This window comes from Pectinophora gossypiella, chromosome 17, assembly GCF_024362695.1.
Source record: "Pectinophora gossypiella chromosome 17, ilPecGoss1.1, whole genome shotgun sequence".
Taxonomy (NCBI): Eukaryota; Metazoa; Arthropoda; class Insecta; order Lepidoptera; family Gelechiidae; genus Pectinophora; species Pectinophora gossypiella.
In genome coordinates this window covers 4,426,605-4,452,323 of record NC_065420.1, presented here as the reverse complement: position 1 = coordinate 4,452,323, position 25,719 = coordinate 4,426,605, and the positions used below count along the sequence as shown (strand labels likewise).

General features: G+C 39.6%; 1 protein-coding gene across 1 annotated transcript; it reads right to left on the bottom strand.

The window, feature by feature from the left end:
• Window positions 1-532: 532 nt before the first annotated feature.
• On the bottom strand, window positions 533-25,462 carry LOC126374615 (uncharacterized). The gene is made up of 20 exons (XM_050021305.1): window positions 25,291-25,462; window positions 23,841-24,011; window positions 22,549-22,790; window positions 21,285-21,402; window positions 20,330-20,403; window positions 19,563-19,684; window positions 12,314-12,446; window positions 11,390-11,502; window positions 9,505-9,658; window positions 9,240-9,374; window positions 7,130-7,255; window positions 6,713-6,800; window positions 6,334-6,461; window positions 4,666-4,889; window positions 4,344-4,418; window positions 4,231-4,265; window positions 3,737-3,804; window positions 3,229-3,377; window positions 1,710-1,821; window positions 533-1,055 (listed from the first exon to the last, which is right to left on the bottom strand). Exons 1-20 carry the CDS (start codon window positions 25,460-25,462, stop codon window positions 981-983), a joined length of 2,514 nt encoding a protein of 837 aa, XP_049877262.1. The 3' UTR covers window positions 533-980.
• Window positions 25,463-25,719: the final 257 nt, after the last annotated feature.

The window sequence follows — 25,719 nt, the reverse complement described above, 5'->3', positions numbered from 1 at the left end:
TATTGTTCACAATTACGTCGTTCAGCAGTTTGCGAGTTTCGTCTTCCATATCCAACTTGTCATCCGTGGCATAGTTCTTAAGTTCGTATATATAATCGTCGAACTGCTGTGCTTGTTGTGCCGTGAACACGTCATTCATAGCGTGCAGAAAGTCAAGAAGATGCGTTTCTCTTTTATTAAACTGATTCAAATAGTGCTCAAACTCATCCTTTATTTCATAATGCCCGAGTTTCCCAATCTTTTCGAAAGTCTTCCCCAATTTTTTCGCGTATTTGTAATCCATATCTCTCAAATAGTGAGCCATAGTCCGACAGAATCTTTTCAGATTCCGTCCTTTGAAGTCAGAAGTTAGAACCGTTAGAAAGTCATATATGAATCTTTCGAAAATGCCCATCGGTGGTGTCTTGTCTTTGTAGAAGTCGTAATCTTCTTTCCTTCTGTAATCCTCATCGTAATCAAGATCAGCACTTGCGAATTCGACTAAGCTTACAGCACTTACAATTAACACATATTTCCAACAATGCATGTTTATAAACAGGATTTTCTGTAGATACTTACTTAGTTTAGTTCGTAAAATTATACGCATAATTTCACGGTTTGCATACAAGGAAAATCAATCAAACTGTAGGTTCAGTCGATAGTCATCTATAATGTAAAATAACCGGCCGTTCATCAAATAGAATCTGTTATAGCCTTCATCCGCTTGGGTTTCAATCATTCAATCGGATTAGATTATTTTTGTATGTTTTGTGTTTTTGTAATCACGTCAAAAATCACGTGATTTTTGTAGATATACCAATAGATATGCATGCATATGGCTGAGGGCTCTCAAGCACTCGATACAAAATTTAAGAATATCCAATCTGTAATTTACTATGATTTTTATTATCATTTGACTTTCTTAATTAAAGGTGTATCCCCATATCTGGCGTCGCACATACTTTTATAGAACTTCTAGACTTTGTTATCTGCTGGTTTTCCTATAATTTAAGATCAACATCTGTCTTCTCCCTTTGATTCTTGTTACCGAACGAGGATCTTAATAATTTCATAATCTGAGAAACAAAAGCGTATCATTAGCTTTCATAACGTTGATGTACAATCATGTTAACCTCTTCTTTGTGATCCCTAGTTTGGTTAGGACATTACAGGCTGATCACCTGATTGTCCGAAAGTAAGATGAACCGTGCTTCGGATGGCACGTTAAGCTGTTGGTCCCGATTACTACTTACTGATGTAAGTACGTAGTCGTTACATGAGCCATGTCAGGAGCCTTTGGCGGCTCAATAATAACCCTGAGATCAGGGTTGATGGGGTTGGTAATCCACCTCACAACCCACACGATAGAAGAGTCTGCAATGTCCTCACCAAACTAGGGATCACAATCAAGTGATTTTTGTGACATGTCCCCACCAGGATTCGAACCCGGGGCGTCCGGATCGTGCATTGAGCTCAACCATTAATTTGAGGCCATTATTTTGAGGTTATACATAAGTTATTGTCGCGTTGCGCGTCATTGAGCAATAGCATGTACCCACTTTAGAACCCTGTCGCACTATCATATTTGACATTTAATGAGACTTACGGTTTAATTTGTCAAAAAAGTTAATGTGACATGGTTTCAAAGTGTATGTATATATATATATATATATATATATATATATATATATTAGTACTCGTGACCGTAGGTAACAACACTTGATAATTACCTGCCACGCTACCAGTGTGACCAGCCCTGCAACAAGCGTGTCACCAGTAGTCATGAAAACGTATCCGTATATCATGGCGTCGAACGATCCTAAGCTCCACTCTTCTCCCCACCTGGACAACAGCAAGTAACATAATAAAATAAGTAAGTAAATTACGGTTTACGATTTATGATGTACTTATTAAAAAAAAACTACTTACTAGATCTGGTTCAAACCAATTTTCGTTGGTAGTTTGCATGCTAATCTACATCATATATTTTTTTTAGTTTTATCCTCCTCTTATTTTAGAAGTTACAGGGGGGGGGGACATTTTACCACTCTCTCGTACAAACTATTCAGTTTACAAAAAATGATATTAGAAACCTCAATACCATTTTGGAAGACCTATCCATAAATACCCCACACGTATGGGTTTGATGAAAAAAAAATTTGAGTTTCAGTTCTATGTATGGGGACCCCCAAAATTTATTGTTTTTTTTTCTATCATTGCGTAAAAATATTAATGCGGTTCACAGAATACACATATTTATCAAGTTTCAACAGTATAGCTATTATAGTTTCGGAGAAAAGTGGCTGTGACATACGGACGGACGGACAGACAGACATGACGAATATATAAGGACTTTCCAGGCTAGGTGTTGTGTATCCGAATTGCTTTCCCTTTCGGTCACTCAGGTTGTCTGTCTCGCTCTCTCGTTTTGCCGCTAAAAAGGCTCCAGACTGTGTTTTCCTGATAATAAACGGATTAATTAATTCCGATGTTTTATTGAGACATAACACTAGGTTCCCCAAAAATAATATAGATAGCGTACCTCTTGACATTTGTACTATTCGGTGGTGGTGTGGGCTTATGCTAATGTTTAGATGTAATGTGTAGTTGTAATGTTATAGCTGTTTGTTTCCCAAATAAATAAATAAAATAAAATGTATTGTTACTTAGCATATATGCTGTTTCTCAACGAAGTCGCCGTTTTCCTGTACCTACTTTTTGTCAGTAAGTAAGTATATTTTTTAAATGTTTTTTTAGCGCTCACCGTGTTTAGGGAAACTCACAAAGAGAAAATTACATGGATGAACCGCCGGTGGTGTAATGGTTAACACTCTCGCCCCGGCATGACAAGAGCTGTGGGTTCAAGTCCCGTCCGCGTCAGACTTTTTTCGATTTGACTTTCTCTTTGTGAGGATGCTTTTTATCATTAGGTACGTATGGTGTAAAATGTTGAGGAGGAGCTCGGTGGCGCAGCGGTTAACGCGCTCGGTCTGCGATTGTTGAAGTTAAGCAACTTTCGCAAAGGATGGGTGACCACAAAAAAAAAGTTTTCATCTCGAGCTCCTCCGTGCTTCGGAAGGCACGTTAAGCCGTTGGTCCCGGCTGCATTAGTAGTCGTTAATAACCATCAATCCGCACTGGGCCCGCGTGATGGTTTAAGGCCCGATCTCCCTATCCATCCATAGGGAAGGCCCGTGCCCCAGCAGGGGGGACGTTAATGGGCTGATGATGATGAAAATGTTTAGGTACCAAGTGACATTGAAGCAGGACGGCGCTCCATCACCAGGGTCGTACAGCAAGGCGCTGGTGTTGCCAGGCTCGCGAGCCACCAGCTCCACGTCCAACAGCCTCTCCAGGACTGTGCGCTCGCTCGCCACCCAGCTGAGACCATCCAAGGCCTGGACAGTGAAAGACATGATAACTACACTTAAACGCAATGGCTGTAACTGCTCTTTACTGGGCACTAACATCGAACAGAGGCGGAGGACAGGAGTCCTAGTACGGCTTTGAGCTTTGAGATAAACTACTCTGTGAGCCATCGCACTCGCGTCAGACAGAGTACTGCGGAAAGCAAAAGGGAAACCACTGCCTTATTTTTCAATACAAAAGTAGCATGGAGAATGCTACATCGACAAGAGCGTGGCTCTCAAATTAATGAACATCGAACAGAAAAAAGTGAATCTTCTTCTCTCTTGTGAAATTCAAAAATACGCACGTAACGAAATATAATGCAGGTCCCTCCTACCCTAATACTCACCCTTTCAAAAAATGCCGCCAAAAATTTTGATAGAAGCACTTTTCTCGGTCCTTTTTCTACCAAACCTCCTGAAAAAACAAAAACATAAATACTTAGCTAAGTACATAAACAGCCTACCCACTGCTGGGCACAGGCCTCCCCTCAATCAACCGGAGGGGGTATGGAGCATACTCCACTACGCTGCTCCAATGCGGGTTGGTGGAGGTGTGTTTACGGCTAATAGCCGGAAGCAACGGCTTGACGTGCCCTCCGAAGCACGGAATCATCTTACTTTTTCGGACAATCAGGTGATTCAAGCCTGAAAAGTTCTTACCAAACAAAGGACTGTCTCACAAAGTGATTTCGACAATGTCCCCATCGGGAATCGAACCCGGACCTCCAGATCGTGAGCCTAACGCTCTAACCACTAGACCACGGAGGCTGTTACTTAGGTAAGTATTTAAAAGATAGTTAAGTAGGTACTTTTTAAAATTATCAGCAAAACGTTATCATACCCAGACCAGGCGTAGACAGCTGCTTATAAACGACTCTGTAAAATACATATTCTTGATTAAGAATTTTCTCTAATTTTTTACAATTATCATCTTTGTTGGTTTAAAAAACTTACCTCAGTTGAGGAGCACAGACGACGCGACACGCGGCTAAAGGTCCTGCTAGGGACCTCGCGTCCGAGTCATCGTTACTAGAAATAGTGATTTTGTATTGTTAAAGTGTTAAAAAAGGCTAGAATGATGAGAAAGGCCAGGTAAAGAGTACTCTAAACCGACGAGCATGCTTTAAGAGGTGAAAGTGGAACAAGCGAAAGTGGTGTATCAGGATCGTAGTATAAATTCAGTGGTCTACATTTTTTACCGTGCTACTCCATCGCCTCAGCCACCGCAAAGCACAGCGTCTTCATCATTGAAAGCTAATTCTATATTATATCTTACCGTCCATGCACATAATGAGCATAGTACTCTTCTTGAAACACCAGCAGAGAAAGTCCCAAGCCAGTGCACAGTCGAGCCAGGGCCGCAGTGGGGGCCCCAAGAACCCTGTCCATCAGCCAACGGAGAGCCGTGACGATAACGTAGGCGCTCCACCACGCCAGGGTACCCACGGCCCACTTGTATCCTTGGTTTTGAGGGAGGTACCCGTGCCATGGGCGCATGAGCTGGTGGGAAATAGAATGAGTTTAGTGGAGAAAGATATTGTTAATAGAATTCAGACGAGTAGAGTAAGCAGGGCTTTATCACCATAGTTGCGTCTTTAGAAAGTTATTCGGAATACTGTTGCCTGCAACGAATTGGTTGCATTAGCAGGTGAACTCAATACATTTTTCTGGTGGCGCGAAAGGCCAAGTAGTTAATGCCATTTGCGGCAAATCTACAATAAGTCATATCAAAAAAATATAATTAAAACTGGTACTGACATCATCACCTTGTGTTAGTGACATCGTAACGAATACTGAAGGGTATGATTTATCCCGTGATCCTTAGTTAATATCAAGTGGAATTTTCCGTCGCAAAATTCATGTAAATTTTTGTGTTCTTCCTTCTATGCTGTTCTGGGAGCAAATAAAAAACATAGAAAACGTTCAGCTGCTTGTCTTCCCGGGCATGTCGTAAAAACCGACAGAGGGATTGTGTCCTCTAACATGATGGACTAATGTTATGGGCGATAGGCTGATCCCTTATCACCATAAGGTTCATCATATCCAGCTAACGATATCGTATCAACAGTGGCTGCAAGTTGTCTTTGATTACTTGTGGCTCTGCCCACCCCATTAGGGATTACGGGCGTGAGTTTATGTATGTATGTATGTATGTTTTGTGTTCTTTTTTAATTATTTTCAATTCTATACTTTTTCGTAGGAAAATTCCACTTGATATTAACACAGAATAATGAGCCCCTCAGTACTTATGTGTTATGATGTCACTCTCTGTATTAGTGTGACGGGAAAATTAGCAATATCCTTTGATCGCATTTCTCGGGAATGTGGGTTTCCTCGCGACGACGTTTCTCTTTAGCGCTGAGCACGTGATCATTTTGTTACGGACCAAACATGACTTAAAGGTTAGGCGTTTGATATTCTGCGTACCCCTTCAAACTCCGTCACGTACAAGGTCAGGTGCTTCTGAGTATACATACTACCTAATTGGGATCCACTGAGCTAGAAAATGTCTAAACATACTTAAGAACACGCCTATTTCCCACTGGGATAGACAGAGACTACGGACTCTCATCAAAATTTTTATAATGCTCGCTGGTTTACTCTTAAACTACTAAGTTAGTCTTCTTCTTATCGCGTGGGTTGTCTTGTCATGTGAGGTAAACGACAAACCTCTAATCTACAAAACGCCCCAACGCGCGTGAGTGCGTAAAAAACCCGCACAATGATGCAGATCTGCACCCCCGCAGGTACGCGCGTAGGTGCGTCGATACGCAACATGCAGCATGATGCGGGGCAGTGTGAGAATCGCTTATGTAGTAACCGGGACTTAACGTGCCTTCCTTAGCACGGATCATCTTACTTTCGGAGAATCAGGTGATCAGCATGTAATGTTCTAAACAAACTAGGGATCACAAAGTGATTCACAAATCAGTTTATATCATACGTATACGATGATAAGCGTCAGTGGGACGGTATAGGCTGGGGAAGTTCTCCTTTTGGTCTGCAGCCGACTCCACTCCCGCGCCAGGGTCGACGTCCGCCAGTTGTCACTCTTGTCAATCACTGGTGTATCTGCAGGGGTGAACATTACATACATAAGAACACGCCTATTTTCCTTTGACATTGGCAGAGAAGAAGTCGATGAAGAGAGTGGAAGAAGCGAAAGAAGTATCAGGATCATAGTAAGTGGAATTCCGATCGGTCTCTGCCTACCCCAACGGGAAATAGGCGTGATATTATGTATGTATTGGCAGAGAACACGAAATTCCACTTACTACGAACTGAACGTTACGAGATTCTATTTAATAGGTCAATACTTTTACCTTTCATGGGCGGATTATATTCTGACCAATCCATGAAGAAGATGTCACATCTACACTGGTTCCAGTTTATCCACGCCACCTTGAGGGCCTGAAAATTAAAATAATTGTCACGTTATAGAACGAATGGAAGAACATGCAGCTCCATTAAACTTATTTAAGATGATTTTCACACGACATCTCGCACGGGTTAGGTTGTAGTGTGTACCTCCATCATCATCATCAATTTAAGAGCCACGCTCTTGTCGGTGCAGCATTTTCGTGTGTACCTCCACACCTATGTTATATACATATCTATGTTATATGTCATATCCAGAGACAGACAATAAACGACCGTCTTAGAAGATAATACACGTCTCTTATTTAACTCCACAACTCCGGCGTCCCACAGTGCAAGGTTAATATTTATCAAAATATTACCTTCAACCCTACAGCAGAGTAGACGAACGCCCTGATCATGTATTCCTCCGACCTGGAAAGCGGCAGCGTCAGGCCCAGCGCACCCGCTTCAGCCGCTAGGGCATGAAGGGTAGAGAACCAAGCCGCCTGCAATGTAAACGATAGTTTACTTTAAAGTATCATAGTATAACCAGTAGCATGGAATAAAGAATAATACTCCGTAAAGAACCATAAATCCTCGCCCCGCACCAATTTGTACCGGGCGCCGTGCTAGATTTACCTCACCCCCTGGTTATGAGAATTATATTTTTAGGATTATCATATTTTATGTAAGTACCATAAATATTCATTAGAAGAGAGTTAGTCTAGTCTATTAAATGGAGCAAAGTTTCTATACTTGTAGTTTAGTACCTACCTACTTACTTAAGCCTCATATACACTAGGCAACAATTGATTGCCTACTCGACAGTTCAAACAATAAAATAATTATGAAACATGTCGGATAGTTTTGTTTTTATTAAGAACATTTTTAAATAAGTACATATTTTATTTATACAAAATAAGAATGCGTTTTTTATCGTTGTATTACCTACAAGACCCGAACGGCCATGCTGTGACAAAATAAACAAAAACTATCTGTCAGGTTTCAATAGTCATACTATTTGAAAGTTTCTTTGTTTGTTGAAATGTGACATCACTGGGCGAAATGTCACGTGACCAACCGTTTACGCGCGAAATTTAAAATAATTTAAGAAAAATATGTATTTTTTCTATTATATAAAGCTTTTTAGAGAAAATATAATATTTTAAGAGGTATAAAATAAACGTCTGTATTTTTTAAAATCTTTATCCGAAAACTGTCAAGTAGCCAATTAACGCGCAACACGTAACGATCAACATGTATGACAACGTTGCACAATAGCGCGCAACGTTGCCAGCTGAAGCGTAATAGCGCCTCGCGCGGATGTTGCTAGTTTAAAGAGCATCGTTAGTTGAATATCAAATGTTGTCGAGTGGAGACGTGATGCGCAACAACACTAGTTCCTCTAGCGACATGATATTAGGCAGCTAAATTACTCAATTGTATATCAATATTTTATGTTTATTTTTATTATTTTTTTTTTAAAGAACGTCTAGGGCCCTGTGCCGAGGTTTTTCTTGCAGCTTCTTTTCCCCGGCTATACAGGTTGTGAGAAGCTGCAGTAGTTTTAGGCGGATGAGACGTTCGTTATGTAAAAATTGACGATTCAAAGTGTAACTATGTTACCTACTGAATAAAGATATTTTTGAATTTGAATTTGTTATCGACGACAGACGTGTAGTAGATACATAGACAGACAACGTTCGCGCTAACTTTCAACATACTGGGCAACATGTTGTTGCCAAGTGGAAACGCAGCTTTAAGTGTCTATCGTCTGACGAGCAATTAGTGTCTAAGTACCGATTCAATAGAGCCTCAGCTCTTGAAAACTTCTAAGACTCAGTACAACAATGCGGGAATAACGTTATTAAACATAGAAACCTACTTTTATGTATTTTTGTTTATTTTCACATAGGTCCATAGTCTCATGCCTATTCCCAGGGTAAGCATAAACTAGACTAGTGAGGAAACCCACATTCCCGGGAGATGCTTTTTCGGAGGTATGTGACCTAACCTGTATTGGGCTGGCTTTTCCTCCACGGGTTGGAAGGTCAGACAGGTAGTCGCTTCTGTTTAAAACCGGTCCTGTCAAATCTTCAGGTTAGGTAAGCGAACCCTGTGGAAACGGGATAATGCTAGGGAGATGATGATGACATCTGTTAACATGGCGCACTCACTTTTATATGCGCAAATGTCAAATTGCAATATTGCTTTGATGTGGTCTTTTTAGATCCCCAGGGAAGATCCTTAGTAATACTGCTTGCTGGACACCCCACCCCATGAAACGATAATAATGGCTTGACAACCTAGTCAAATGAGATTAGGTAAACGGACCTTGTGAAAAACGGGACAATGCTGATGAATAGTTATCTGTAAAGTGCGTGAACTTTAAAAGAATGTTTTCTTCTATCGTGTGGGTTGTGAGGGGGAGTACCAACCTCATAACCCCAAAAAAAAATGAAAAAAAAAGAATGTAAAAATATTACTAACGAAGTAAAGTGCATCAGCAATAGCTCCCGCCATGTAGGGGACGATGGTGAAGTGAAGGCCCCCTCGGCGCAGGTTGCCCCGCCACTGCGCCACCGCATACAGCGACAGCAGAGCGCCTAGGACTCCGCCCCAAATCTGTAACGTGCCTTATAATTAGATAGTTATCAGGCCTAGCGACGAAAGTTACGTAAGGCCGTTCGTCGTGTCTATCTGTATACTGTATGACTCCAAAGGGGATATTTAGCGTCTAGATTAAGTTACTTACCTCCAAACCACGTAATACCCCAGCGCTGGGCATATCATGTTCCACTCTCAATGTGGTAGTGATGGACTGTGACAAGGGAGATTTACCAGCATATTGGGCTTCAATAGAGATGTGTAATTGCAACGATGTCGACTTCAATTTATTCCGTTCAATGCTGAAAGATATAAAACGGTAAGTATTTGACTATTCAGTGAGACAACACCTCTATTATTCTAGATGTTAACTCGACTCGGGCTCAGCTGAGCATTTTGGTATTTTAAGTTAACATTTACGTCCTTGACTTGAGTATTTCATCACATTTCATCGCATTCAATCTTATTTCATCTCATTTCACCTCATTTCATCTCATTTCACCTCATTTCACTTTATTTCATCTCATTTCATCTCATTTCACCTCATTTCACCTCAGTTCACCTCATTTCACTTCATTTCATCTCATTTCGTCTCATTTCATTTCATCTTCTCTTTCATTTCTAGAGTCCGACTGGAATGAAGTCGACCATATCATACTGCCAATAAAATCAAACGAAAACAACGACGTCATACTTTACTGGAGTAAACTCGAGGTAAGGTTGAGGCGACTTCTAAGAATGCCGATCTTGAGCTTTCGAGGTCTTCCTTGAGGTCGCCTCAACTGAGTCTAGGAAGGTTTGAGTGAACATCTTAGAATACGCGTTTTCTTTTTTTACATGGTGTTAATGTGAAGTAATATTTAATTAGTGTAAGTATGATGAAAATTCAGATAAAATCTGGCGTGCTTGTGGAAAGGGTTCTATCTCTCCACGTGCCACTGCGGCTTAGAAGAGTAACAAAAATTTTTTTTTTGGGGGCGAACAAATGGGGAGCGCTGTGGCTAGCGATAAGCGCTGATTGAGTGAAATTATTGACCACGCCGGCGTTTGAAGTGTTTGTTGTCGCGAGCTGATTGGCCGCCTTTATGGCTAGAGTAAATCAGGGGGGTTAAAAAGGCCACATTGATGCATTTCCACATCTGCGCATATAAACGATTTTTTTTAAAATACCAATAATGCATTTTAATGATGTTTTAACCCCTCAGATGGTCAGGAACGTATACTAATTGAATCACCTATCTACTCGACAGTCTCGTTAATTGTCATTTTCGTTAACTGGTCAGTTTCTGCAATTGGTCAATTTCGTTTCGTGAGAAACCAATGAGAAACATCTACACTCGATGGAAATTGGAAAAGTTCGTATCGCTAACGGACACGATCGGAATTTAAACTCGGAACATTTCGATTTTGTAATCGAGGTAAATTTCTAAAAGTTTCTTTTTAATTATTGTCACCTGTTAGTAAATGACTTGCTTCTCAAACGGGTACCGGACTTGCACCAATGAGTTATATTATTAATTTATCTTAAGAGCAGTTTTCACAGTTGGCTCGACCATTAATGTATAGATGGCGGTACGGTTCACCATCTGTCAAGTTGGTCTAACAGAAAGCTCGGTGAGGTGTGGGTTCTTAGTTCATCTTGCGATGGATGTACCTCTGGCTATCTTAATTGGGATAATGTCGTGAGCTTATGTTCATCATCATCAATTTAAGAGCCACGCTCTTGTCGGTGCAGAATTTTCCATGCTACTTTTTTAGGAAAAAATAGAGCAGTGGTTTCCCTCTTGCCTTCCGCCCCGCAGTACTCTGTCTGACGCAAGTGTGATGGCGCCCAGAGTATTCTATTACAAAGCCATACTAGGACTCCTGTCCTCCCATTACCATCACTGTGTGTTTTATTGTACTGTGTTTTATATATTATTGTTTGTGTGACGTAAGTTTAAACAGTTAATGCCCGGCCGAGTAGTTAATGCCATCTACGGCAAATCTACAATAAGTCACGTCAAAAAAAAAGTAAGTTTAAACACACATACCGTAAACGTATTAGAAGGGTCCGTAAATATATCGTGTTCGTCATGTTGGACGTGAATGAAAGCGAATTGTGTATTATAAAATACCGTCGGAATTTACCAGGCCATGTTCCTCTCTGAAATAGAAGATGTAGTTGTACGTTTTATTGCATACATACAGACACAAACATACATATACTGACACCAGTAGTCGCTAATGGGCAGAGCAATCAAAGACAACTTCCAGCCACTGTTGATACCTACTCGGATGATAAACTTTATGGGGACAACTAGTAACAAGGCATCAATCTATCGTTAATATCAATTGGGTAGTTTCCTAGGTCAATCATAAATTAAAAAATAAAGACAGATGTAAAGGTGTCAAAAAATGTATTCTATTTTCTATTTAACTTATTCATGAACTTTAATAAAGAAAAATGTAATAATAAGTGCGACATTTTGTCACGTTTTTCTAAGACGTCACAGATTGCTTTTTCATACAAATTCCACAGTAATTTCGTGTTTTGACGTTTAGTAAAAAGTAACTGATTTTTACTAGTTGGAAAGTACCCTATTGTCATTATGTAGATATCATCTCTTTTTCCAATTATATTTTAAGAATTTCAAATTTAAGACAACATGCCTGAGGGTGCCATAAATAGTGTCCGAAAGAACCGCCGGTCACCTTTAAATGTTATTTTGCTATAATACGTTGGAAGCAATTCTCTAGTGATAGGCACTACGCGGCACTAAGTGGGCAGCAATTATTCAGCAACTTAAAATACGCGGACAAAATACAAGTGACAGGCGATTCTCACGGACACTATTTATGTTGGCGAACCTCGGGGCGTAGTCTAAGAGAATTATACATCAATCCACATAATGGGGTTAAATGACGTTATTTTCCTATTTTCCCTTCAATTTCGTTATGACTAAACAAACAGATACCTGTACATATTGACCGTTGGTTTGGCGTAGTAATACGGGCAGTACTTTCAAATCATTTTCGGTATACAAAAATGGAGATAGTGTCTCGTTGAAAGAAGGCTGCAGTTGGGAAATGTTCATGCGACAGTCAATCCTGTAATGTGATAAATTCACAAAGAACATTAAATAAATAAAACTTTATTTCGGACTTTTGTACATCCATAATGGTTAGTAAGAGACTTATACTATGTTAGCACGTATTAAATTAACATGAGAAACCTAGTGTGAAACATGGATGTCAATCCAAAGCATCACAATGGGACAGTCAATTCTGTCCGCCACCACATTAACATTAACATAACAAAGTAATATGATTCCGTGCTTCGGAGGGCACTTTAAGCCGTTGGTCTCGGCTATTAGCCGTAAAATCATCTCCACCAACTTACAGTGGAGCACCGCTGTGGACTATGCTCCATACCCCCTCCGGTTGATTGAGGGGAGGCCTGTGCCTAGCAGTGGGAAGTATATAGGCTGTTTATGATTTTATGATGAGATCAGATACATAACTAATTAATGAGAGATTTTCCAGGCTACGTTTTTCAAAAACAATATAGATAAAAAAAACAATATAGAAAGCGCTGTAAAGATTTTCCTTCGTTTAACCTTCTAATTTCATGGATAACAGACATATGCATCTTTTATCTTTGTTTTGGGTATAAATGATGACCCGTTTTTACACCCAGGCACAATTACATCTTCCACCATTATTATTAAATCACTAGCTTTTGCCCGCGACTTCGTCCGCGTGGCGTGTTATATAAGAGAGAGATCTTTGTGTGTGTGGGAGTGCATACTTATGCAGTTTAGATTTTTTCATAATTTTTTTTTCCCAATAACTCCCATTTTTCAAAATACAGCCAAAAATAAACTTTATATTTACTAAGGTATGCATGCATGCTAGATTGAATCAATTGATTGAATTGATTTTTTTTTTAATTGATTGTTCATTGAGTTTTAATTTTAATACACACTTCCTCTCTTCCCTTCAACGTTGCTGTGCCCTACAGGGTCCATTTTTTAGTTCCTATGCCTATGTAACACCCCATTGTACTACATGGAATGCAATAAATAATTTAATTGAATTGAATTGAAAACATCTATCTTACGCGGTTTCGATTTTTTCATACAAATGTTTTTTTCCCGCTTACTCCCGTTTCCGTGGGAATTTTGCAATATCCTGTTGCAACTAAGCTTTAAGTTAACTAAGGTACCTGCATGCCAAATTTCAAGCGTCTAACTTAAGCGGTTTAGATTTTTCATACAAAAGGATTTTCCCGCAAATTTCCGTTCCCGTGGGAATTCCGGGAATTCCTTTCTTAGTGCACCTCTACGGTACCTAAGCTATATCCCTTCCAAATTTCAAATGCCTACGTTTAGCCGTTCAGGCTATGCGTTGATATGTCAGTCACTGAGTCAGTCAGTTTCTCCTTTTATTTAGATTTGATTTTTTTCATACAAATGTTTTTCCCGCTAACTACCGTTCCCGTGGGAATTTTGTAATATCCTGTTGCAACTAAGCTTTAAGTTTACTAAAGTACCTGCATGCCAAATTTCAAACGTCTAACTTGAGTGGTTTAGATTTTTCATACAAAAGGATTTTCCCGCTAATTCCCGTTCCCGTGGGAATTTCGGGAATTCCTTTCTTAGTGCACCTCTACGGTACCTATGGTACCTGCATGCCAAATTTCAAACGTCTAACTTGAGTGGTTTAGATTTTTCATACAAAAGGATTTTCCCGCTAATTCCCGTTTCCGTGGGAATTTCGGGAATTCCTTTCTTAGTACACCTCTACGGCATCTAAGGTACCTGCATGACAAATTTCAAACGTCTAACTTGAGTGGTTTAGATTTTTCATACAAAAGGATTTTCCCGCTAATTCCCGTTCTCGTGGGAATTTCGGGAATTCCTTTCTTAGTGCACCTCTACGGTACCTATGGTACCTGCATGCCAAATTTCAAACGTCTAACTTGAGTGGTTTAGATTTTTCATACAAAAGGATTTTCCCGCTAATTCCCGTTCCCGTGGGAATTTCGGGAATTCCTTTCTTAGTGTACCTCTACGGTATTTAAGGTACCTGCATGACAAATTTCAAACGTCTAACTTGAATGGTTTAGATTTTTCATACAAAAGGATTTTCCCGCTAATTCCCGTTCCCGTGGGAATTTCGGGAATTCCTTTCTTAGTGCACCTCTACGGTATCTAAGGTACCTGCGAGCCAAATTTCAAACATCTAACTTGAATGGTTTAGATTTTTCATACAAAAGGATTTTCCCGTTAATTCCCGTTCCCGTGAGAATTTTGGGAATTCCTTTCTTAGTGCACCTCTACGGTACCTATGGTACCTGCATGCCAAATTTCAAACGTCTAACTTGAGTGGTTTAGATTTTTCATACAAAAGGATTTTCCCGCTAATTGCCGTTCCCGTGGGAATTTCGGGAATTCCTTTCTTAGTACACCTCTACGGTATCTAAGGTACCTGCATGACAAATTTCAAACGTCTAACTTGAGTGGTTTAGATTTTTCATACAAAAGGATTTTCCCGCTAATTCCCGTTCTCGTGGGAATTTCGGGAATTCCTTTCTTAGTGCACCTCTACGGTATCTAAGGTATCTGCATGCCAAATTTCAAACGTCTAACTTGAGTGGTTTAGATTTTTCATACAAAAGGATTTTCCCGCTAATTCCCGTTCCCGTGGGAATTTCGGGAATTCCTTTCTTAGTGTACCTCTACGGTATCTAAGGTACCTGCATGCCAAATTTCAAACGTCTAACTTGAGTGGTTTAGATTTTTCATACAAAAGGATTTTCCCGCTAATTCCCGTTCCCGTAGGAATTTCGGGAATTCCTTTCTTAGTGCACCTCTACGGTATCTAAGGTACCTGCATGCCAAATTTCAAACGTCTAACTTGAGCGGTTTAGATTTTTCATACAAAAGGATTTCCCTTCACTACTCTGCTCCTATTGATTGTAGCGTGATGAAAAGTATACTATAACCTGTCCAGGAGTGTGAAGAATAATTGTACCAAGTTTCATTAAAATCCGTCCAGTAGTTTTTGTTTCTATAAGGAACATACAGACAGACAGACAGACAGACAGACAGACAGACAAAAATTTTACTGATTGCATTTTTGGCATCAGTATCGACCACTTATCACCCCCTGATAGTTATTTTGAAAAAATATTTAATGTACAGAATTGACCTCTCTACAGATTTATTATAAGTATAGATTATTATTAAATAAAACACATCACTGTTTAAAAATAGTAAGTAAACCAATTTCAAAAACAAGATAATAATGAAGCGATGGCATGCCAGGACAAACCCAAGACGGTTTATTGGTATGTCTGCATTATTCCATTTATTTGTACATTTTTTTTTTGGTTATATAAAATAAATAAATAAATATTCCGATCAAAATAAAGAGAAGCATTGTAGGTAGCAACATCATTCTATAAATACATAATGTGATCCAAATATCAAGCAACAAGTATTTTCATATATGTTTCTGCCTACATTGTGTTTTCGAATAATTATGTACCCGAGTAATGAGAAAATAGGATAGTGGCCCCTATTCTTGCAGCCACCTCCTAATTTTACTTTAAGTTATACCTGTCATTTTCTTATCCGCTGAAAAGGAAAGGGACGGATGATTGACAGCTCTTAATTTTAAAAAGAATGAGTAAATGAATGAATAACCGGTATACAAACTATTTGACGTGGGCTGTCAACATAATTCTGGCTGGTTATTGGCCAATGTAAAATTTTTAGACGCTTGTTTTAGATTTTTGCTTAAAATTGACGTGTACTCCATAAATTTTATGCCTGTCGATTACCCGTCCCTTTCTTTTTCAACTGATAAGAAAATGACAGGTATAACTTAAAATAAACTTAGGTGGCGTCTGCAGGAATTAGCACCATTATCACGTTAAATCTCAACAGCGTCTTTTAGATTAGTTTTGGAGAATATAGCCTAGAAAGTCCCTCGTTGAATTTAAGTAATTGAAGTTTCTATGGTTGATCTTACTCACTGTTTTGTTTCGTCACAAAACTGTTACGTACGGTCACGAGCATTAATATTTATACACTTTGGTACCATGTCAAATTAATTTTTTTGACCTATTGAACTGTAAGTCTCACTAAATGTTTAATATATTAGTGCGACAGAGTCCTAAAGTGGGTACATTATATTGCTCATGACTGTACACGTGTCAGAGGGTCTAGCCAAGCTACAAAATCTATCTATTTTTACACTAACGTTACGTGGAACTTCGTTACCTTTCTTTATTTATTTAACAGTATATTGTACTTACACAGAACAAAATATAAAAAAAAAATTGACTAACACAAGACAAAGAAACGGTCCTTTATCGCTCGGTCGTTTCTTTATTCTATGTTAACGTTATAACCCATGTGGCCCAAGATTCAAGCCGCCTCGAAGGTATGTGATTATACAGGGTGTTAGTGACATCGTAATGAATACTGAGGGGGATGATTAAGACCATGATTCTGAGTTGATATCATGTGGATTTTCCTGTCGAAAAAATCATGAAATCTTTTGTTTTTTTATTTCTTTTTGTTCCTTATTTTTGCGAAGGAAAATTCCACTTGATATCAACTCAGAAAACACCCTGTATAGTGTCTAATAGGAACATTTGTTCCTTAGAGTAGTTGGAATATTATCCACCTTTGAACAATCTCTAGAATTACTACCTAACGAAATAGTGACCAACAAGTTTCTAGTGATTAAGATTGAGAAGGGAATGTTAAATTGGTTTGGACACATAGAGCGGATGAAGGATAATATGATTACGACAAAGGTATAATAATATAAGGCAAATGTTGGTGGTAGGGATGGCAGTGGAAGACCTAGAAGGACATACATTGACGTACATTTTCCTTAATAAAGGTTCAATACGATCTACTCTGAAACGGTGCGCGTGTATGAAACGATTGATGAATGTGAAGGAAGCGAGAGAAGTGCGTAAGGATCGAAGTAAATGGAATTTCATAGCCTCTGCTGTGGGAAATAGACGTGAGTTTATGTATGTAAGTTTCTAGTTGTTAGTATAGGATAGACACCGTTTGCACACTTTAAAAATAGTACAGAGAACAGGCAGAACAGTATATCTGTGGTAAATATAATTTTCTCTCTTTCTCTCAAATGCAACCAAGCCAACCGTCATATTAGCTACCAATCCCTTAAGCATAACATAAACATCCTATATATGTCCCACTGCTGGGCATAGGCCTCCCCTTAATCAACCAGAAGGGGTATGGAGCGTACTCCACCACGCTGCTTCACTGCGGATTGGTAGACCTGTTTTTACGGCTAATAACCGGGACTAACAGCTTAACGTGCCCTCTGAAACACGGAATCATTTTACTTTTTCGGATAATCAGGGGATTTGAGCCAGTAAAGTCCTTACCAAACAAAGGACAGCTTCACAAAGTGATTTCGACTAATCCCTTTATGTCTCTGAAATGGTCGTACGCTGTGGAATCACTTCCTTTCTAAGTTCTGGCTCGGACACTCTGACTTCGTACGTAGATTAATTGGTAGGTAAGTATTACTCATTTCAAATTATTCTAACGAGCAAAAATTACGAGTCAAACTCGATACTAATCAATATAAATTGTAAATTACAATAGTTAATTATGATCATCACTACTTTAAGAGCCACACTGTTGTCGGTGTAGCATTCTCCATTCTTGTATAAGGAAGGTTCGCCTTCTCTTTAATCTGTTCCATGTAAGCTCTTCTTGGTCTTCCCCTTCCTTTCTTTCCTTACAGCTTCCCTTCTACGATATTTTTAATAAAATTGTCGTATCTTATTAAATATACAAACATCTTGTCACTCTTCTTTTTAGATATTAATTATGATACAACTTCATTTTAAAAAGATTTTTATTTTTTTTGCTTATGCGTCGGCTTAATGACGATACATGCATCAAAAGACTTTCATGGACAGCGGGAGGAACCTGTGTGGTGTAATGGTTAACACGCTAGTCTCGGCTTAACAAGAGCTGCGGGTTCAAGTCCCGTCCGAGTCAGTTTTTTTTCTCGATTTACTTAATCTTCTTCTTCTTCTTATCGTATGGGTTGTGAGGTTTCCAGCCTCCTCAACCCTGGTGGGTTATGATTGAGCCGCCAAAGCCCCTGACATGGCTCATGTAACGATTACTCACTTACATTAGTAAAAGTAACCGGGACCAACGGATTAACGTGCGTATACTTAATTTTCTCTTTGTAACCTCATTTTATTTTAATACACTTTTCATATCGTAGCAACTTGAGAAGCACTTTAACCTCTTAAGGCCGAGATTTCCAGACACAATAGCTAAACAATGGTGTTTGGAATTTGATGAACACTCGGTCTTTCGACTTTAAAAAATTGCGGCACGCTATGATGGTCGTATTGACATTTATGCCGTCCATCAAGTTACGTGTTAATTAACTTCCACTTTCAAGGACAGAACGTCTAATGACGTTCCGATTCTAACTCATACTATCTATTATGAACCATCAATGACCCACGGTCTCTGCCCGTGAAAGGGTTAATAACTACGTCAAAGGTGCGAATTGCTATACTTTATTATGTTCATAAAGTTCCGTATTAATATTTTAATATTATTATAGCCGTATTGACGGAGTGAATTACTGTATTTTATTATGTCAAGACGGCTATACAATATAGCGTGCCGTTATTAGCATCAAAATGGCGGGACCAATTGTTTAAAGTTGAAATGCATATTTTTAGATATACTTACTACCTACTTGTTGAGGAGCTCGGTGGCGCAGCGGTTAACGCGCTCGGTCTGCGATTGTTGAAGTTAAGCAACTTTCGCAAAGGCCGGTAATAGGATGGGTGACCACAAAAAAAAATTTCGAGCTCCTCCGTGCTTCGGAAGGCACGTTAAGCCGTTGGTCCCGGCTGCACTGGCAGTCGTTAATAACCACCAATCCGCACTGGGCCCGCGTGGTGGTTTAAGGCCCGATCTCCCTATCCATCCATAGGGAAGACCCGTACCCCAGCAGTGGGGACTTTAATGGGCTGGTGATGATGACGAGATATACTACTTATTCACTACTATTTAATACCTAAACTCAAAAATCTAATACCTTTCTCATTCAAAGGATATAAACGTTAAACACTGGTCCCGCCATTTTGACGCTAATGTAACTTTTACTGTTGCAAAGCGAATCACTTACGAATAATCTTTCCCGATGTTTATACTGAGGGGAAGGAAACAGGGCGGAGTTAGATCGGGGTCACGTAGAATCTCTAGTCGACCTTCAGACGTAAACACTCCAAGTGCTAGATTTAATTTGTTCTGAAAATTAAACTTATATTTAGGACGCTTTCACCTCTTGCTAATAAAGTGCCCGATAGATCCGTCGGATACGTACCTGACAGCAACAGTAAGAGACCCCCCACACTAGCGTCTTTCGAGCGTCGTCGTCGTGCTAGTGTCAGCGCAACGTCCACGCGACGTCAACGCGGCGGCGACGCGCTGGCAGCAGCCGAACACAATGCACAACACAATCAACGCGCGTGGACGTTGCGCGGACGTTGGCACGACCTCGGACAGCGTCAGCGCAACGTCCACGCGACGTCAAAGCGGCGGTGACGCGACGCCTGCGCTGGCCAGCAACCGAACACAATCCGTTGTTCGGCGCGTGGACGTTGCGCGGACGCTGGCACGACGATTACTCTCGAGAGGCGCTAGTGTGAGGGGTCTCTAAGTACTAAATAAGTTTGGGGGACGATTTCAGACGCTTTATCTAGCAAGTGGTGAAACATATTTCTGTTTTTAATTGAAAGGTTCAATGCTTTATGGTATTAAACATCTTAGCATAGTCCCAAAGTATGAAATTGTTGTAGATGCGTATATTTGGTACCTAGCTATTAATACTGTTCGTAGAAGAAGAAATAAATGTTATTATTTTTTTACTTAATAATATCAAGAAAACTTTACCATTCCACGGGCTAGGTCAATTTCCGTAGGATCCTTTTCGTTGAGCGTAGTTTCTATAGACAATTTTGCCAGACCTGAAATAGATAATGAGCGACTTTCCACTTTACGTTCCCCAAAAACAATATACATTTTGTACAGCTTTAACAAAAAACTGACTGCTGTGACTTGCAATAAATGATTATGATTATGAAAACACAATGGCCGGCAGCCGAACATAATGCACAACATAATCAACGCGCGTGGTCATTGCACTGACCATGACGCTGGCACGACTACGACGCTCGAAAGACGCTAGTGTGGGGGTCTCTTACTGGTAAGTAATAATTTTCAGAGCAAAATATAATGACAGATTTTCCAGGCTTTCTTTCAACAACAATATAAATGGCGCTGCACAGATTTTTCTTCGTTTAACCATCTAATTTCATGGATAACAGACATAATGCATCTTTTTATCTTTGTTTTTGGGACCCCGATACCGACCCCGCCGGCGTGGTCGACGATTTCCCTCATTCAGCGCTTATCGCTATCGACCCACTAGGGTCGATTAATTCTTTCAAATATTTTTCCTCTCAGACGACGCCCTGAGCCGAGGTTCGCGCCCAACTGGGCACCCTCAGGCCTGTTGTCTTAAACGTTGTACCGGGTGAGAGCCTTCAGCGCTCCCCATTTGTCCGGCCAAGTAGTTAATGCCATCTGCGGCAAACCTACAATAAGTCACGTCAAAAAAAAAAATTGTTTTTGGGTATAAATTATGATCCTTTTATTACACCCAGGTACAATTACATCTTCCACCCATTATTATTCTAATCAAAATAAAGAGAAGCAACATAATTCTATACTCTTATTTTGACATTATTTATTTTAAGATTAAAATTGGAATGTTTTTATTTATTTAATAAAGTACTTACTGCATACTTTTCTACAATATTTTGTACTATAAGCAATGTCTTATTACCTTTAGGCTGTGGTATTTTAGGCTGTATCCATAGTCTGCACGGACCAGCCAGGTCCAAAGAGTAGAACCTTCTCACACACTCGCTCGCCAGATGTCGACAAGCCAACAGGTCATTTTTCTGAAACATGTTATGAAAATGCAACGATTGACTTTCCAGGCTACGTTCCCCAAAAATTGGCGTTGTTCAGTTTTTATATCTTCTTCTTCTATCGTGTGGATTGTGAGGTGAATTACCAACCCCATCAACCCTGGTGTCAGGGTTATTACTGCGCCGCCATAGGCCCCTGACATGACTCATGTAACGACTACGTACTTACATCAGTAAGTAATAACCGGGACCAACGGCTTAACGTGCCTTCCGAAGCACGGACAATCAGGTAATCAGCCTGTAACGTCCGGTCACGAGCATTAATATGTATACACTTTGGTACCATGTCACATTAACTTTTTTGACAAATTGAACTGTAAGTCTCACTAAATGTCAAATACGTTAGTGCGACAGAGTCCTAAAGTGGGTATATAATATTGCTCATGACTGTACATACTTGATCGATATTGTTCTTTGCAAAGGTATCGAATGTTCGATAAGGGAATATGTTATTTATTTACTTGAAATGAAAGAAAAACATAATTAAGTCTTTGAATTCTGTTTAACCTTTTCTCAATACCCTATATCAACAATGTAAAAGGATAGTACCTTATAGGTAAGTAAGTACTTACTCTAAATACTTTTTAAATACCCTGCTTATATTTTTAATACCTTTTACATAATGTTTACCACTATATCCCAACCACGCAGCCTTTCTTATTTCGGCCACACGATGCGCAGAGGTGACGACAGTTTAGAAAAACTGATTGTGGTTGGGAACACTAAAGGCAAAAGATCGCGTGGTCGAATTAGATGGACCGATCAAGTGAAAGACTCGTCGTCATCCAAGCTCTACACAGTCGTAAGGGAAGCGCTGGACAGGAACCGGTGGAGGCAGATCATCCGCTCCAGATGCAACCCTACACCGACCCCCATACCGTTCGGTCCCTCATATCTGAGGCTCATCAGCATCAGGGTTGATATACAGGTGTTAGTGACATCGTAACGAAAACTTTGAGGGATGATTCAGACCATGAAACTGAGTTGATATTAAGTGGAATTTTCCGTCGCAAAATTCATGATTTTTTTTTAGTTTTTTTAAATTATTTGTTTATGAATGAATAAGAAATTGTGGCCAAAATTAACCCAAAAACAACCTAAAATGATTATGCTTACAGTACAAAAATACTCATGCTTCACGATGTCAAGCAGCTCGTTGGGATGCATCTTCGTTTCGTCATACTTCGGTCTGTCGTTGACGTATCGCTTCGGCAAACACCTCCCTCGTACGACGATCTCTTGTTGTGCGCATACGCAGGACTCGCAGCGCACGCACACGTTGTTGTAGGGTCGATAACCACGCGCGCACTTTACGCATTGCATCTCTTTCAATGGAGAGCCGTCTAGGCCGTGTGTTACTAGGAAAAAAAAATAACATACATACATAACATAAATAGCCTATATTATATGTCCCACTGTTGGGCACAGGCCTCCCCTCAATCAACCGGAGGGGGTTTAGAGCATAACATAAACTCACATTTATATCCCATTGGGGTAGTCAGAAGTACATCAGTCGCAAGATGAATTCAGTACCCACACTTCACCGAGGTTTCTGTTAGACCAACGTGACAGGTAGTGAGCCGTGTTGCCGTCTATAATGGTCAAGCCAACTATGTTAATGAAAACTGTTCTTAAGATAAATTAATAAGTAGTAATCGTGCTATGAAAAAAATGTAATCGTTACGAAGTTCGTTACGTTCTTTGACTGCGTCCTAAGTTGAGGCGACCTCAAGGACTTCCTCGAATTCAGCTCAAAATCGGTATTCTTAGGGTGGTATTAATAAACGAATCTCAGCTGAGACAGCCCTCAAGGCCAAGTCTCTGTTTTTATATAAGAACTGTCACATTGACTAATGTTATGGGCGATAGGCTGATCCCTTATCACCATAACGTTCATCATATCCAGCTTAAGACAACGTATCAACAGTGGCTGCAAGTTGTCTTTGATTGCTTGTGGCTCTGCCCACCCCATTAGGGATTACGGGCGTGAGTTTGTGTATGTATGTAATACCACCCTTACACGGCCGAAAAGGAAAGGGACGGGTAATCGATAAGCATATTTTTTATGGAACACACGTCAATTTTAAGCACAAATCTAAAACAACTATCTAAAAATTTTACATTGGCCACTAACCCGAAAGAATTATGTTGACAGCACACGTGAAACGGCTTGCATACCAGCGAGATACCTTTTTGATTCGCCCGGGTTATTCATTCATTTACTTATTCTTTCTAAAATTAAGAGATGTCAATCATCTGTCCCCTTTCTTTTCGGCGGATAAGAAAATGACAGGTATAACTTAAAGTAAAATTAGGAGGTGTCTGCAGGAATCCAAAATTCTCAGCTCGGGCCGAGTCGAGTGGAGGAAGAGACGAGTGAACATCTTAGAAATGCGAATTATTCTCACCAGTGATATAATCAACAGGACATTTCCTACACACCAATTTCCCCGAAGAGGCCTGGCAGCGCCGCGGCACGCAACTACGCCCGTCCACCGAAACCACTTCGGTGGCATTGCATGGTCGACACCGCCCAATACTAACTGGTACGCTATGCTCTTCACATGTGCATGAGAAACCTGGAATGTATGAAAGACAAAAGAAATATAAAAGTAGGTAACTACGCTAAGACTTCTTTATTTAGAATTCCTGTTTTTGTCTAATTTAGCTGGCCTATTGGATATTGTTTTTTTGAGAACCGTGGTAGCACAGTTGACAAAACGCTTGACTTTCATTGTGAGGACGCAGGTTTGAATCCCAGCACGGGCTTAAACCAATGATTATCGTGTTTGGACATATTTGGATTATAAATGATTATCACGTGCGTTGAAGGAAAACATCGTGAGGAAACCCACATTCCCGGGAAATGCATATCGGAGGTATGTGACCTAAGTAAGTAAAGTAAGTAAGTAAGTAAAATCTTTATTTCCTCTACAAATAATAAAACACATGGATACATAAATACATACAAAAATACAATATTTGTAGAGGCTGGAGCCTAAACTAGGATACCCTGTGTTTTAGGACTCCAGGCCTCCACCCCCAAAAAGTCATGGTCAAGAAAAAATAACAAAATATGTATAAAAAAATAAAGTTTTTTTTTTTAAATTGTTAGACTAAATCATAAAATATTTCAAATCTATAAATGCTTGTATGTGTATGTGTGTGTGTGCGTGCGTGTGTGTGTGTGTGTGTGTGTGTGTGTGTGTGTGTGTGTGTGTGTGTGTGTGTGTGTGTGTGTGTGTGTGTGTGTGTGTGTGTGTGTGTGTGTGTGTGTGTGTGTGTGTGTGCGTGTATGCGTGCGTGTGTGCGTCTCATTTCTATTTAATTATGTCTAATAGATTCTCTGTTTCGTCATAATTAAAATTCTGTAACCATACAGCTACTGATTTTTTACATTGGTAAATGTTTAATGGGTAAATATTATTATCTTTGTTACATTTGTTATAAAGGTAAGATCCTAGAAAGTCATAGAATCTTTTTGAAAAAGCTGTTTTAAATAATCTAGTAGGACAGACCAGGTCATGTCTTCTCATATTTTGAGTGAAGGTAGGATCATAGGTTATTTGCGAGTGTCTTTTGAGGATAGTATTTGCAATGAATAAAGCTGTATTGGGCTGCTTTTTCCTTCGCGGGTCGGAAAGCCAGACAGGCAGTCGCTACTGTAAAAAACCTGGCATATCATCAGGTTATGTAAGTGGATTCCGACTTTGTGAAACTGCCCTTTGTTTAGTTAGGTCATTGCAGTGTCCAAAAGCAAGATGATCCGTGCTTTGGAGGGCACGTTAAGCAGACGCTGTTATATACCTAAGTATGAGCCCAACAAGAAAGAAAGGAAATATTATAAAAAAAACTCACCATCTTGAGAAACCACCATGGAGACGTTAGCAGGACATGATTGGCACATCATAACACCAGAATCATAATACTGGCTAGTTTTACAACTACCTGGCAATTCCAGGCCTTTTACTCCAATAAAAAATAAAATAAACAGTAATAATAACGACTTCTTTAGACTCCTCGGTTTCATTTTCGACGGTAAAACTTTTTTTAATTTGTTTCCCTATTATAGAAATTTAATTTTAGTTGACAAAATGATTAAATATTATTCCATTATTAATATATAATACGGCATATAACTCGCTTCTATAAAGAAAAAAAGTAGAACATACTTAAATTAAATTCGACTTAGAAGTCATCTAACAAGAATCAGTGCGAATACATAGTTCCACATTTTGGCAGTTTATATAAAAAAGATCCTTACTTAACCTTACTAGAAACATGAAA